Source organism: Cuculus canorus, chromosome 28 (genome assembly GCF_017976375.1).
Source record: "Cuculus canorus isolate bCucCan1 chromosome 28, bCucCan1.pri, whole genome shotgun sequence".
Classification (NCBI taxonomy): Eukaryota; Metazoa; Chordata; class Aves; order Cuculiformes; family Cuculidae; genus Cuculus; species Cuculus canorus.
This window is the reverse complement of record NC_071428.1, coordinates 3,151,235-3,166,130: the sequence shown is the minus strand read 5'-3', so window position 1 is coordinate 3,166,130 and position 14,896 is coordinate 3,151,235. Positions and strand designations below refer to the sequence as shown.

At 62.1% G+C, this 14,896-nt stretch overlaps 1 protein-coding gene across 3 annotated transcripts; it reads left to right on the top strand.

Annotated features, from left to right (window-relative positions):
* The first annotated feature begins 849 nt into the window (after window positions 1–849).
* Window positions 850–14,896, top strand: SEMA4A (semaphorin 4A). 3 transcript variants are annotated; one of them, XM_054050642.1, is made up of 15 exons: window positions 850–932; window positions 8,548–8,688; window positions 9,692–9,852; window positions 9,973–10,035; window positions 10,844–10,942; window positions 11,498–11,606; window positions 11,711–11,827; window positions 11,906–12,036; window positions 12,122–12,291; window positions 12,374–12,515; window positions 12,722–12,911; window positions 13,001–13,116; window positions 13,204–13,364; window positions 13,964–14,079; window positions 14,172–14,896. In XM_054050642.1, the coding sequence occupies exons 2-15, from the start codon at window positions 8,550–8,552 to the stop codon at window positions 14,777–14,779; spliced, it is 2,322 nt and encodes a 773-aa protein (XP_053906617.1). In that variant the 5' UTR covers window positions 850–932; window positions 8,548–8,549; the 3' UTR covers window positions 14,780–14,896. The 3 variants fall into 3 exon arrangements, with proteins under 3 accessions (XP_053906617.1, XP_053906615.1, XP_053906616.1); XM_054050640.1 differs by lacking the exon at window positions 850–932 and adding an exon at window positions 4,951–5,079; XM_054050641.1 differs by lacking the exon at window positions 850–932 and adding an exon at window positions 6,618–6,742.

The following is a 14,896-nucleotide window of genomic DNA, read 5'->3' as shown; positions in this document are numbered from 1 at the left end:
GCCTGGAACCCCTCCAGGGATGGGGCAGCCACCGCTGCTCTGGGCACCCTGCGCCCCCCTGCCTTCTCCATGAAGAATTTCCTCCTAACGTCCAATCTAAATCTTCTCTCTTCCAGTTTAAAGCCATTCCCCCTTGTCCAGTCCCTGCCCTCCCTGATCCAAAGCCCCTCCCCAGCTTTCCTGGAGCTCCTTTCCGCACTGGAAGCTGCTCTAAGTTCTCCTTGGAGCCTTCTCCAGGCTGAACAACCCCAACTCTCTCAGCCTGTCCTCGTACAGAGGTTCTCCAGCCCTTGGATCATCCTTGGAGCCTCTTCTGGACCCGTTCCAACAGCTCCATCTCCTTCTTACATTGAGGATTCCAGAACTGGACACAGTCCTCCAGGTGGGGTCTCCCCAGAGAAGAACAGAGGGGCAGAATCCCCTCCCTGGTCCTGCTGATGACGTTGGTTTGGATGCAGCCCAGGACACGGTTGGTTTCTGGGCTGTGAGCGCACGTTGTGGCTCCTGTGGAGCTTCTCCTCCACCAGCACCCCAAGTCCTTCTCCTCAGGGCTGCTCCAATCACATCATCTCACAACCTGTACGGAAACCACAGATTAATTTGGGGAGAGGGCTCAGAGCTCTCCTCCCGATGGGGTTTTGGGGAGCAGACATTCCCCTGGATGAGATGGATTAGGGGCTGCAGAGCCTGAGTGAGCCCCCGAGTGCACGTTTGCTCCCTTAAAGGTCACCTACCAAGGGGACCCCCCTTTTTCACCCACCGAGGGGACCCCCCTGCCCCCCCGGGCCGTGCCAGGCACTGGAGCGAGGCGGGAGGCAATGCTGGGAGAAGGAGAGAGCCATAAAGCCGGAGCGTAATCAGCTTTACCGGGCACAACGCTGAGGAGCCGCGATGTGAGGGAGCGCGGGTGGGCGGCCGGGGCGCACAGCCAGGTAGGTGCCCGGGGTGCCCCTCCTGAGGGTGCCCCCCACCCCAGTGTTCGGGTGTCTGCATCCCCTCAGCCACGTGGGGTCACGTCGCCCTGGATTGGGGTGCAAACGGGGCTGAGCCTCGCGAGGGTGGTGGGTGCCAAGGGGTCTCTGGGGCACCACCACCACCATCGAGGGTCCCACCAAGGCACCCATCTCCCCTCCTGGGGGCTTCGGAGATGGTTGCTCGCAGGGTGCAGGGGACACCGCAGCTCCATGCCACCTCCTCCCTGTGCCCCATGTCTCTGTGCCAGCTCAGGGGCGCCCCAACGCCAGGACCCGGCACAGCCGGCAACGCCAAGGAGCTGTGGATTGTCCTCTCTGTGCTGCCAAGGTGGGAATCCATCCTGACCTTGAGCTTTGCACCACTGTGCCCCAAAAGCCATGAGGCTGCGCCCAAAATAGTGAGTTATTGACTGAGCAGAGGGAAGGCAACCACGCTCAGGGACCTCCTGTTCCTGCCCAGCCGTGCTGCGAGGAGAAACGAGGTCAGGAGGCAACGGGAAACACCACGGGTCCTCCCCACACCCCACCACGGGACCCAGGCGTCCCAGCACAGCAGGGTTGGGTCATACCGGGAAGAACTGAGCTGGTGGCATTTCTCCGTGTTGCTTCGTCACCGTCTGTGCCCCGTGGCTCACATGACCTGTGGGGTCACTGCGTGGTCCCACAGGACGTCGTGCAGCCCTCGGGGACCTTGCACAGCCCCATGCAGACCTTGCATGACCCCAAGGAGACCGTTCATGTCCCCATGGGGACCATAAATATCCCATGTAGACCTTGCACGGCCCGTGGGGACCATGTATAGCTCTTGGGCACCTTGCACACCCCTATGGGACTCTCGCACGGCCCCACAGGGACTTTGTGAAGCCCATGGAGACCTTGCACAGTCCCATGAGGACCATATGCACCACATGTGAACCTCGCACAGCCCTGTGTAGGACTTGCGCAGCCCCATAGGGACCATGTACAGCCCATGTGGACCTTGCACAGCCCCATGGAGACCTTGAATGACCCCGTGGAGACATTGCACAGTCCCATGGAGACCTTGAATGACCCCATGGAGACATTGCACAGCCCCATGGGGACCAAACTCATCCCATGTGGGCCTTGCACACCATTATGGGGCCCTCGCACTGTGCATGGAGAGCATATATGGCCCATGGGGCCCCCACACAGCACCATGGGGAACATATATGGCCCATGGGGACCTTGCACAGCCCATGGGGACCACGCACAAAGCTCCTGTGCCAGAACTCCAGCCCCGCTCCAGCTGAAGCACTGAGTCAGGATTGGATTTCTCCAACCTCTCGTGCAGCTCCAAGGGTCTGAGCGCAGCTCTGGGTTCCTCCGGGACTTTGGCAAGAGAGAAACGGGAGCCCAGAGCCGGGTGACCATGACCTGCACCGAGTGTCAGGGTCTCGGCGGTGGCACCTGCGGTCAACGGCCGGGTGGGAGCACCAGGGTTTGGTGACGGCAAACACGCTCAGAGGAGACCTCTGGGCTTTGGGGTGGACATCTGGCACAAAGGAACCTCGGAGATGGGGAAGAACCAGGACTGACCCCAAGGTTTGGCAGCCACCGGGCTTTCCCGCGGCAGAGCGGGCACTGGGGGCCCCACCAGCCCCACGGCGGCCCCTGCGTGCCGGGGGGGATTAAGGTCAGGCTGTGCCGCTAATCCTAAGGAGGGGGGAAAGATGCGAGTTTGTGCCCATTGCCACCCCCTGAGGTTGCACCCCACGGTGTTCCTCATGGCAGGACACCCCCCCAGAACCCTTGGGGGGACCAGGCAGGGGGTGACGGTGCAAGGCTTGGGTGGGAGGGGGCCACGGTAGAGCTCCTCACGGCAGGATTCGGCTCAGGCGCAAAGCACAAGCTCCTTAGAAGTCCCAATGTCCTGAGCCCCACGGGAACAGCGGCAGCAGCTGAGGGGGGACGTGGGTGTCTCCAGCACTGGGTGACCCCAGAGTGGGGTGGGAAGAGACTCCCTGCAGGAGCCCTTCCCCGTTTGCTGATTTTAGGGAGGCTGAAAATGTGGAGTAAGTGGAGCTGTGAGAACCTCTTGAGGTTCAACGAGGCCAAGGGTGAGGTCCTGCTCCTGGGCTGGGACAATCCCTCGTCTCTACACAGGATGGGGATGATATGATTGAGAGCAGCCGTGAGGAGAAGGACGTGGGGTGATGATTGATGAGGAGCTCTACATGAGCCACAACATGTGCTTAAAACCCAGAACCCCCCGTGTCCTGGGCTGCATCCGGAGCAGAGGGACCAGCAGGGAGGGAGGGGATTCTGCCCCTCTGTTCTGCTCTGATGAGACCTCATCTGGAGCCCCGTGTCCCGTTCTGGAGTCCTCAGCACAGGAAGGACATGGAGCTGTTGGAGCGAGTCCAGAGGAGGCCACGGAGATGATCCAAGGGCTGGAGAACCTCCTGTATGAGGACAGGCTGAGAGAGTTGGGGTTGTTCAGCCTGGAGAGAAGAAGGCTCCAGGAGGACATTAAAACATCTTCCAGTGCAGAAAGGAGCTCCAGGAAAGCTGTGGAGGGGCTCTGGATCAGGGAGAGCAGGGGTGGGATGACGGGGGGTGGCTTTAAATTGGAAAGGGAAGATTTATATTAAACGTTAGGAGGAAATTCTTCACAGTGAAGGTGGGGAGGCCCTGGCCCAGGTTGCCCAGAGCAGTGGTGGCTGCCCCATCCCTGGAGGGGTTCCAGGCCAGGTTGGATGGGGTTTGGAGCCCCTGAGCCGGTGGGAGGTGTCCCTGCCCATGGCAGGGGTGGGACTGGATGGGCTTTGAGGTCCCTTCCAACCTATTCCATGATTCTATGATAGTGGTGCCCAGGTTGTGCCGAGCAGCCGGATGGCCCCGTTCTGGGGTGTCTCATTCACAGCTGTGGAATTCCAGGCTGGGGACAGAGCGACACGCCTGAGGTCACGGTTGCAGAGGGAGGAAGCCAGGGTGGCGGCGGATCCGGTTTCGGGGTTTGCAGCACCCCACTCCCCCACAGCGGGGAAGGGGAAGGAGGACAGTGTCGAAAGGAGAAGTGGGATCAGCTGGAGCCAACTGGGCTGAGGAGCTTGGAGGAGGAAAGGGTCACCCACCATAACCGGGTGCTGTGGGACCCACGCTCAGGACCTGATCCTGCACGGGCTGATGGTGCCACGACTGCACCCCAGATTGTCCCATCGAATCATGGAATGGGTTGGGTTGGAAGGGACCTCAAAGCCCATCCAGTCCCACCCCTGCCATGGACAGGGACACCTCCCACTGGATCAGGGGCTCCAAACCCCATCCAACCTGGCCTGGAACCCCTCCAGGGATGGGGCAGCCACCACTGCTCTGGGCAACCTGGGCCAGGGGGTGGATGCACAGGGATACAGCGGCAGGGATGCAGTGTGGATTTGGGGGTGCAGGGATGCAGGCACAGGGATGCAGTGTGGATTTGGGGGTGCAGGGGCAGGGATGCAGTGTGGATTTGGGGGTGCAGGGATGTAGGGGCAGGGATGCAGTGTGGATATGGGGGTGTAGGTGCAGGGATGCAGTGTGGATTTGGGGGTGCAGGGATGTAGGGGCAGGGATGCAGTGTGGATATGGGGGTGTAGGTGCAGGGATGCAATGTTGATGGGGGCTGCAGGAATGTAGGGGCAGGGATACAGGCACAGGGATGCAGTGTGGATATGGGGGGGCAGGTGCAGGGATGCAGTGTGGATATGGGGGTGCAGGGATGCATTACCGCTTTGAGGATGCAGAGATGGGGATGCAGGGACAGATGCTAATGGGGGGGGGGGAGGGGCACAAACATGGGGTGCAGGACACAGACACAACTGAGGAACGTGTCCTGAGAGGTGTTGGACAGACAGATGTGGTGCACGGAGAAGGGGTGTCTGTGCACATCTGGGGGGGGAGTTGCACGTTCATGCATGTGCACACGCGTGTGCAGCTCGGTGCGGCTGTGCGCCCGCCCGAGCCGATGCAGGTGTCCGTCTGTCTCCTCGGTCTGTCTGTCCGGAGGGGGGAAGGGGGGGGTGAGGCCGAGGTAAAGCCGTAGCCATGGCAACAGGAGCTGCTGGCCCTGCAAGGATGCTGCTCCCTTCAGCCCCCGCTGCCACAGGTCGGTACCAGCGGGACTGGGAGGCTCCTGGGGGGGGGCTGGGCAGGAGCCTTGGCTTTGGGGGGACCCCCCTGTCACCCCCAGGAAGCTCTGAGGCTGCCAGGCAGTGATAAAGGGCTGAAGCCTCAGCCCCAGGGAGAGCTTCCCTGCATGGTCCCCTCGCATCCCCTCCTGTCTCCGCTTTTCTTCCTCCCACAGCTCCTTTGCATCCCCCCCTACACCCCCTCTCCTTCCCGGTCCCCTCTCGAGCATCCTCCCGCGCCCCCACATCTGTCCCCACCCTTTGCATTCCTCACCCCTTGAATCCCTTCCCTATTTCCTCCGCTGCATCCTCCCATATCCTTCCTCATCCCCTCCTCCTCCTCCTCCCTTGCTTTCAATCTCCCCCATGTCTCCTCCTGCTCCAGGTCTTGGGGGGGGGTGGAAGGAGCCCCTCCCAGGCTAAACGAGGCTCCCCCAACCCCTGACTTTTGCCTGGATGTTGGAAGCATCCCTGCTTTCCCCATGCCACAGGGATGCTCCTGAGGGAGGGGTATGGGATGGGGTTTGTGGGGAAAGCAGAGAAGGGCCACACTCTTCCCTGCTGCGAGGGAAGTCCGGTGCTCAGCCACTTGGGGAAACTGAGGCAGAGAGAAAGTCTCAGCGGCCAGGAGATCAGTGCTGGCGTGGCCACCAGCTTCACATCATCTGCCCTGGTCACCATCGTGGCTCACCTTGTGGAGCACAAGGGATGAAGCCGGGAAGGGTCCAGCTCCGTCCTGGGCCAGGTTCAACCATACTTTGTGAGGAGGATGAACCTCCCGTACGAGGACAGGCTGAGAGAGTTGGGGTTGTTCGGCCTGGAGAAGGCTCCAGGGAGACCTTCGAGCAGCTTCCAGTAGGGAAAGAGGCTCCAGGAAAGCTGGGGAGGGGCTCTGGATCAGGGAGGGCAGGGATGGGGCGAGGGGAATGGGTTTGAGCTGAAAGAAGGGAGATTGAGATGAGATTTTGGGGAGAAACGTTCTCCTGTGAGGGTGGGGAGGTCCTGGCCCAGGGTGCCCAGAGCAGTGGTGGCTGCCCCATCCCTGGAGGGGTTCCAGGCCAGGTTGGATGGGGTTTGGAGCCCCTGAGCCAGTGGGAGGTGTCCCTGCCCATGGCAGGGGTGGGACTGGATGGGCTTTGAGGTCTCTTCCAACCCAAACTGTTCTATGATTCAATGCTTCTATGATCTCCCCGGTTTGTTTTGGCCAGGGGACCCAGAGATGAGGTGGGACAGGGCTGTGGTGGAGCTTCATCTCCCCACACCGCTGCTCTTACCTTGTGGCTGCTCTTGCTTCACACCAGAGCTGGCTCACACTAAGACAACACCTTCCAGAGGCTTTCCCAGCCCCACCATGGTCCCCCCGAGCCTTCAGCCTCCCCGAGGAGCCTCGTCTCCCTTTCCCATCCCTCCTCCCCCTCCGCCAGCCCTGGTGGCTCCAACCCAGGGCAGAACAATGCCGCTGGTCCAAGCCTTCATGCGGCCCCGTTTCTCAGCCAGTTCTTCGCCAAGTGGGAAATCCGGGGCAGAGTAACCTACTTTCTGTGCTTTACAAGGAGCTTTCTGTCCCGGCCAAGTAAGGTGGTGGGGACAACGCTGTCCTCCTGGGGGTCCGCGTCCCGGCAGGCGGACGGGGGCAGGCAGGTAAGGAGATCCCAACAGGACAGGATGCTCCTCAGCCTTGGCTGGAGTGGGATGTTGGGGTACCATAGATGCAACTGTGCAGTTGGGGGACACCAAAGCTCCGGGTCTGGTGGCTTTCTCACCCACAAGCGTCCCAGCATAGCCTGGGGTGCAGGATGGAGCCTGCAGGGACCCCGGCTGCTGGGACAGGGATGGCTGTTTGGGGGGAACAGTGCCCATGGGGCTGGTTTTGGGGGTGATGCTCAGCTCCAGGGGGTGATTGGGGGGTGATGTCCCGTGGGGCTGTTTGTGGGGTGATATCCCATAGGGCTGTTTGTGGGGGTGACGCTCAGCCCCAGGGGATGTTTGGGGGGTGATGTCCCATAGGGCTGTTTGTGGGGTGATAACTCAGCACCATGAGGTGTTTGTGGGGGACAATCCTCCAACCCAGGGGTTGTTTGTAGGGAGCGACGCTCAACCACATGGAGCTGTTTGTGGGGGCGATGCTCAGCCCCATGGAGCTGTTTGTGGGGGTGATGCTCAGCCCCAGGGGCTGTTTGTGGGGGGCGATGTCCCATGGAGCTGTTTGTGGGGGTGATGCTCAACCCCATGGAGCTGTTTGTGGGGGTGATGCTCAACCCCAGGGGCTGTTTGTGGGGGTGATGCTCAACCCCAGGGGCTGTTTGTGGGGGGCAATGTCCCATGGAGCTGTTTGTGGGGGTGATGCTCAGCACCAGGGTGCTGTTGGGGGGGCGATGTCCCATGGAGCTGTTTGTGGGGGTGATGCTCAGCCCCAGGGGCTGTTTGTGGGGGTGATGCTCAACCCCAGGGGCTGTTTGTGGGGGTGATGCTCAGCCCCAGGGGATGTTTGGGGGGCAAAGTCCCATGGGGCTGTTTGTGGGGTGATGCTCAGCCCCATAGCGCTGTTTATAGGATGATGCTCAGCCCCACGGCGCTGTTTGTGGGGATAATACTCAGCCCCACTGTCGATCCTCACCATCAGCAGGAAAAAACCACGTTGCTTTGCTCTCATCCCAAAGTTTTTCCCGAAGCCAGGAAGGCACCCCAGGCTTGGGGGCACCCCATTTCCCCCACGCCACCCCAGCTCCCATCCCAGCTCCCTCCGCCAGGCTTCGCTGCCCTCCCTGCCGCGATGCGAGGCAGGAGCAGGCGCCCGCTGTCCCAACCTGCTGAGGCTCGTCCTTTTCCAGCAGGACTTTCTGGTTCCCACCATCCCCGGCGGGGCCACGCTAGGCTGGGTTGGGCCACAACGAGCCCGGCAGCGCGGCTGGAGCTTGGCTGCACGCTGGGCATGGACCCACGAGGGGATTCTGGTCGCGACCACACGCGACCAAATCCATGTTGGGTCCCGATGGTCCAGGGGTGGAGATGAGCCAACTCTGTCCTCGCCCGCCGGAGAGGTAACGCCGCTTGCTGGGGACACGGTGGCCACCTGTAAGGGATCTTGGGGACCGCGTGGTTCTCCAGACGTTGCTCTTTCTCCATGGCTTCCTCAAGGGCTGCAAAAAGAGCCGCAAGAGGGGATTGTCCCACCCCACCTCTAATTTTGCGGACCCACCAGGAGGAATTCCCGGTGGGGATGGATGCTGTGGGGGACAAAGGCAGGAGAACCCGGACACCCGTGTGCTGGGGGGGAAACTGATACCCGGAACCCAGCAGGGTGCTGGGACATCTCCGCCTGTGCCAGGGTGACTCGAGGCGCCCCACGGCCCCCCCGCGCTGGGTTGCTGGCTTCCCCCGTCTCGTTTCCGTTCCGTACCACGTTTCGCCAGCGGCGCTTGCCCCAACCCTCGCCCTTCCCGCAGGGATGGTGCCGGGAGCCTCGAGGGCTGCATCCCTGCCACCCCCCGCCATGCCCGCAGCTGCCCTGCGCCTGCTCTGGGGGGTGATGATGCCGGCTGCCGTGCTCTGCGCCGAACCCCTGCCCCGCGTCGCCTACCCCCACGGTGAGTACAGCCCCGAGAGAGCCAAAGGTGGAGGGGAGGATGGGGACAGGTTGGGTTGGGTTGGATTGGGTTGGGTTGGGGACAACACTGGAGCATCCATCCCCAGAGATGAGCATCCATCCCCAGGGTTGAACATCCGTCCCCAGCGATGGGCATCCAACATCAGGGTTGAACATCCGTCCCCAGCATGGATCAGGGTTGAGCATCCACTCCCAGGGATGAAAATCCACCATCAGTGTCCCATGGGCTGCTCTCCGTCACCGCCTCCCCATCTCATGTCCCCTCTCCCAGTGATGGCAGCGATGAGGTTGGGTGCTGGAGGCAGGAGGGTGACGCTAAGTAGGGGGATATAACGAGGAAGGGGATCTCCAGAAGGTTTTGGCACCCAGGGATCTCCTCAGGGCCAGCCTGGATGAAGGGAAAAATGACAAAACAAGTGTTTGGTGGTGCTGAGGACCGGTGGCGCTCGGGCAGGCAGGAAAGCTCTGTGCCCCCATGGCGCGCGCTGCCACTTCCCCTTGAAGATCTTCTGAGAATTGCAAAATCTCCCATTCCTTTTTCCTTCTTTCGGTGCCTGATGGGGTCCAACGAGCAGCCTGTGGCCCCAGATGTTCTGGAGGGCACCAAGAGGGGCGCTTGTAGCCCTCCAGGATGGCACCTTGGGGTCGCGTGTCCCCCAAACGCAACACCGTCGTGGGCAGAGCGTGCAGCCCCGTGGGGGGAAAAAGCACCCCCGTGCCTTACGGGACATCGAAGCAGCGTCAGAGGGACATGCGGGCTTTGCAGTTGGGGATGTCCAACACCTGCAGCAGGACCTGCCAAGGGGGGGAAGTGGGGACCTGGTGGGGAAAGTGGGGGGGCCAAGAGGAAGCAACATCCCATTTCCTCCTGGAGAGGTGATGCGCGACGCGGCGGCGGCTGCTGCGTCCGCTGGAGGTGGATGGTTTGTGCTGGGACGCGTGCATCCCTCGGTCCCTGTCACCCCCATCTCCGCTCCCGCCAGGGGACCCCCGACGGACCCTGACGCATTTCAGCCAGGACAACGTCTCCCACTATGATATCTTCCTCCTGCGTGAGAGCGAGGAGGAGCTCTACGTGGGGACACGGGACCGGGTGCTGGCCCTCAGCGTCGGCACCGCGGGAAGCATCCGCGCCAAAGCCTCGGTGAGCAGCAGCCGCTCTTGGGATAGCTGTGGCGGGGGGGGGGTGCCCTCCACTGTGCCTCAGTTTCCCCACCCAGGCTGGGCAGCTGTGGCCTGTGGACCATCTCCCTTCCTTCCACAGATAACGTGGGGACCCACAGCCCAGAAAATATCCGAGTGTGCTTTTAAGAAGAAGAGCCAGGAGGTGAGAGAGCGCCATTGGGAGGCGTGAGGGGGTCCCATGGAGCTGCGACGATGCTCAGCGCTGATCTCAGCGCCGGATCCTGCGCTTGGGTCACAAACAACCCCATGCAGCCCTCTAAGCTGGGAGGAGAGCAGGTGGAAAGCTGCCTGGCGGAGGGTCTGGGGCGCTGGTTGACAGTGGTTGAACATGAGCCAGCAGTGGCCAAGAAGGCCACCAGCATCCTGGCTTGGATCAGCCATGGGGTGGCCAGCAGGAGCAGGGATGGGATTGTCCTCCTGGACTTGGTGAGGACACCTCTCAAATCCTGGGTTCAGTTTTGGGCCCCTCACTCCAAGAAAGACCTTGAAAGGCTGGAGCGTGTCCGGAGAAGGGAACGGAGCTGGGAAGGGGCTGGAGAACAGGGGTTGTGGGAGCAGCTGAGGGATCTGGGGGTGTTTAGTCTGGAGAAGAGGAGGCTGAGGGGAGACCTCATCGCTCTTCACAACTCCAAGAAAGGAGATTGGAGCCAGGTGGGTGTTGGTCTCTTCTCCCAAATAAGAAGGGATGAGATGAGAAGAAATGGTCTCAAGGTGCACCAGGACAGGTTCAGATTGGACATCAGGAAAAAATTCTTCACCGAAAGGGTTCTCGGGCACCAGCAGAGGCTGCGCAGGGAGGTGGTGGAGTCCCCATCCCTGGAGGAGTTTAAAAGATGGGCAGATGACCTGCTCAGGGATGGCTCAGGAGAGGACAGGGACAGTTGGGTTTGATGATCTCAAAGGTTTTTTTCCAACCAAATAATTGTATTGATTCTCCTTCCCTCCCACAGACCGAGTGCTTCAACTTCATCCGTGTCCTTGTGGCCCTGAACCAGACCCACCTCTACGTCTGTGGGACCTACGCCTTCAGCCCCGCGTGCACCTACATCGTGAGTGTCCCACCTGCCAAGAACGGAGATGATGTGGAGCTCTCTGGACGTGTTGCGACATCGCCGGGAGGAGCCACAGAGCAGTGGTCCAGGAGCACCAGCGGGATGGGGGATGTGGGCAAACTGGAAAATGGATGAGGGGCAATGGTTTTGAGCTGAAAGAGGGGAGATTGAGATGAGATCTTAGGGAGAAATGTTCTCCTGTGAGGGTGAGGAGGCCCTGGCCCAGGTTGCCCAGAGCAGTGGTGGCTGCCCCATCCCTGGAGGGGTTCCAGGCCAGGTTGGATGGGGTTTGGAGCAACCTAATCTGGTTTAAAATATCACTGCAGGGGTGTTGGACTGGATGACCTTCATGGTCCCTTCACACCTAGACCATTCTATGATTTTCAGTTCCAGTTCCTCCAGGTGTGACCCCAGGCAGCCTCTCCTGCCTCAGTTTCCCCCCTTGCTGAGCACCGTGCCTTCCCCACAGACCAGAGGGGCCCCATAGCCATTTCTTGCAGATTTGGGGTTTGGTTTAACTCCATCAGCTGATTTTATTTCCCTTCCTCACAGCATCTAGAGAACTTCACACTGGTGTCCAGCAGCAGAGGACAACCTTTCCTGGACGGGAAGGGTCAGTGCCCCTTTGACCCTCAGCACACCTACACGGCTCTGCTGGTGGGTGAGTACGGGGCCAGTAGCCCCCACGGTTGGGCATCCATCCGGGCGGAAGGGGATGGTTGGGGGGTCCCGGCTGGGACTCACTCCCACCCCACGTCCGAGCAGACGGCGAGCTCTACGCTGGCACCATGAACAACTTCCAGGGCAACGAGCCCATCATCTCCCGCTCGCTGGGCAACCGCACCCAACTCAAGACGGACGCCTTTCTCCGTTGGCTTTCGGGTGAGCAGGGCGAGGGTTCCACGCTGGGGAGGTGCCCAGAGCAGCTCCCCACTCACCCGCCGTGGCTGCACCCCACAGCCGACGCTGCCTTCGTGGCCTCCTTCAGCATCTCTGGAGATGACAAGGTCTACTTCTTCTTCGAGGAGACCGCTGATGAGTTTGACTTCTTCGAGCGGCTCCTGGTGCCGCGGGTGGCCCGCGTCTGCAAGGTGGGCGCAGGGACGATGACGGGGGACCGTGAGGGCGACCGGCTCCCGTGAGCCCTGACGCTGAGCATCTTCCTGCCTCCCCCAGAGCGATGTCGGAGGGGACAAGGTGTTGCAGAAGAAGTGGACAACGTTCCTGAAGGCTCAGCTGCTGTGTTCGCAACCCGGACGCTTCCCCTTCAACGTCATCCATCACGCCTTCGCCCTGCCGCGCCGTGACGGCGGTGCCGACTTCTACGCCGTCTTCACCTCGCAGTGGTGAGTGCCGTCCCCTTGGGGTGCTGTGGGGGGCACTGGGGACCCGCGTCACCCCCCAACGCCCACCCCGCTGCTCCCGCAGGCAGGCGGGCAGCGCGGCCGTCTGCGCCTACAGCCAAGAGGCTCTGGAAGAGGTCTTCGAGGGGAAATACAAGGAGCTGAACAAGGAGAGCTCCCGCTGGACGGTCTACGGTGGCCCCGACATGAGTCCCCGGCCCGGCAGCGTGAGTGCTGGCCACCCCGCGGACACGAGGGCGTGCTGGTCCCCACGGGTCTGTCCTGGTTTGCCCTGTGTGCTCGCACTGGGTGAGGTGGTGGTGCAAGCAGGATGGGAAATGGATGATCCCTTTGCACCCAACTGATGCCGGCACATCCGTCGCCTCCCAGTGCCTCAGTTTCCCCACATCATCTCTGTCCTCTCTCCTGGCAGTGCTACATGGGTCCCTCCTCTGACAAAGCCCTCACCTTCATGAAGGACCATTTCCTGATGGATGGGAAGGTGTCACCTACCCAAGGACAGCCGTTGCTGGTGAAGACGGACGTCACGTACACGCGCATCGCGGTGGACGAGACCCACGGCATCTCAGGGACCACCTACCGCGTCATGTTCCTGGCCACGGGTGGGTTCACGTGGGGGGTACACCCAGGGTGTTTGGTCATCCCTCTTTGTCCCCTCAAAACACCGGTGATGTCCCCTGTGCCCCTACAGCGGAGGGTTTCCTGCACAAAGCGGTGGAGCTGCCGGAGGGTTCCCACATCGTGGAGAGCATCCAGCTCTTCGGAACGCCGGAGCCGGTGAAGAACCTACTGCTGGCCCCGGGGAAGGTATAGAGTGGGGAGGACCCAACAGCCCAACCCGAGCCTGGTACGGGGGCACAGCGGAGGCTCAGCCCTGCGCCTCTCCCTCCTCAGGGGGTCCTCTACGTGGGCTATTCCGGTGGTGTCCTCCAAGTCCCGTTGGCCAACTGCAGCCAACACCGGAGCTGCGCCGAATGCGTGCTGGCGCGGGACCCGTACTGCGCCTGGCACAGCCTCGAGGGCTCCTGCCAGAACACCCGCATCGCCGAGGACCCGTGAGCCAGGGGGCAGCGCGGGAGGATGGAACGGGGATGGGGGGGGTACTGGTGCCACTGGTGTGTGACTGGGATGAGATTGGGAAAGGGGAGACAGCAGGATGAGGGGGGGATGTGGAGGGGAGCGGGGGGCTGGTGGCACTCTGTGAGCCGGAGGAGAATGGGGTGAGGGTGGGGAAGGGGGTGAGGAGGGGAGGGGGCACTGGTGCTACTGGAATGTGAGTGGGGAGATACTGGGATGAGGGTGGGAAGGGGGATGTGGAGGGGAGGGGGTACTGGTGCTACTGGTGTGTGGGTGGGGAGATACTGGGATGAGGGTTGGAAGGGGGATGTGGAAGGGAAGGGCGATGCTGGTGCCACTGGGGTGTGAGCCGGGAGGCAATGGGATTGGGGTGGGAATGGGGATGAGGGTGGGAAAGGGGATGTGGAGAGGGATGGGATGCTGCTGATGCCACTCATGTGAGCCGGGGAGACACTGGGATGAGGGTGGGAACGGGGATGCAGAGGGGAGCGGGATGTTGATGCCAAGCGTGTGAGTGAGGGGGCAGCGGGCTGGGGGTCGGATGCAGAGGGGATGCCGATGCCACCCTCCCTCGCAGGAGCTCGTGGCTGCAGGACGTCGAGGCGGGGAGCCCGTCCACCGTGTGCCAGCGCGGGCGAAGCGCGGCCGTGCCCCGCACCCGGGGGCCACCGCCGGAAGACCCCGCTGCAGAGAGTTGAGTGTGGGGGCGCGTCGGGAGGGCGTAGGGGTGTGGGACGGGGGGGGGCACGAGGGGTGCACGGCATCACCCTGCTCTCCCCCCGCAGGGCTCAGCCCTCCGCTGAACGCCGTGGTTCGCCTGCCATGCCCGCGCCGCTCCACGCTGGCCACCTACAGCTGGCAGCAGCCCCACAGCCAGGGGGGCCGGGGGGCCACCGCCGTGTTGCCCGACCACACGCTGGTGGTCATCATGCAACGGGCGACCGCCGGCGTCTACAAGTGCCGGGCCACCGAGAACGGCTACACCTGGACCGTGGCTCATTACGAGCTCTGGGACCCCACAGGGGCCAAGGAGGGGCTGGCGTGGGGGTCCGCAGCCGCCGGGAACCCTCCATCGTACTGGAAGGAGTTTGTCACCATGACGGTGCTGCTGGCGGTGACGTTGGCCACCGCCGCCTGCCTGGTTCTCCTCGCCTACCACAACCAGCTCAAAGCCAGGAGCAAAGTACGAGGGTGCAGCGCGCCCCACAGCCCCCAATCCCAGCGGCGGGAGAAGGTACCCCTCAACGGCGGCAGCGGCGAGACCCCAGCCCTCGCGGTGGCCAGCGAGGAAGAGGAGGAGGACGAAAGCTCCCGCGCTTGCTGCCTCCAGCTCGACGGGGACGTCGATGCGGATAACAACAAGGTCCGCGTCCCGGTTGGGGACACGGCGTGACATTGCCGGCGGGGTGGGAGCCCCTGGGGGGTGGAGGGGATGCGAGCGTGAAGGGTTTCTCCTTTCTATTTTAATTTAATACAGGTGTTTTAACGTAAGGTAACACAGTGGGGTAGT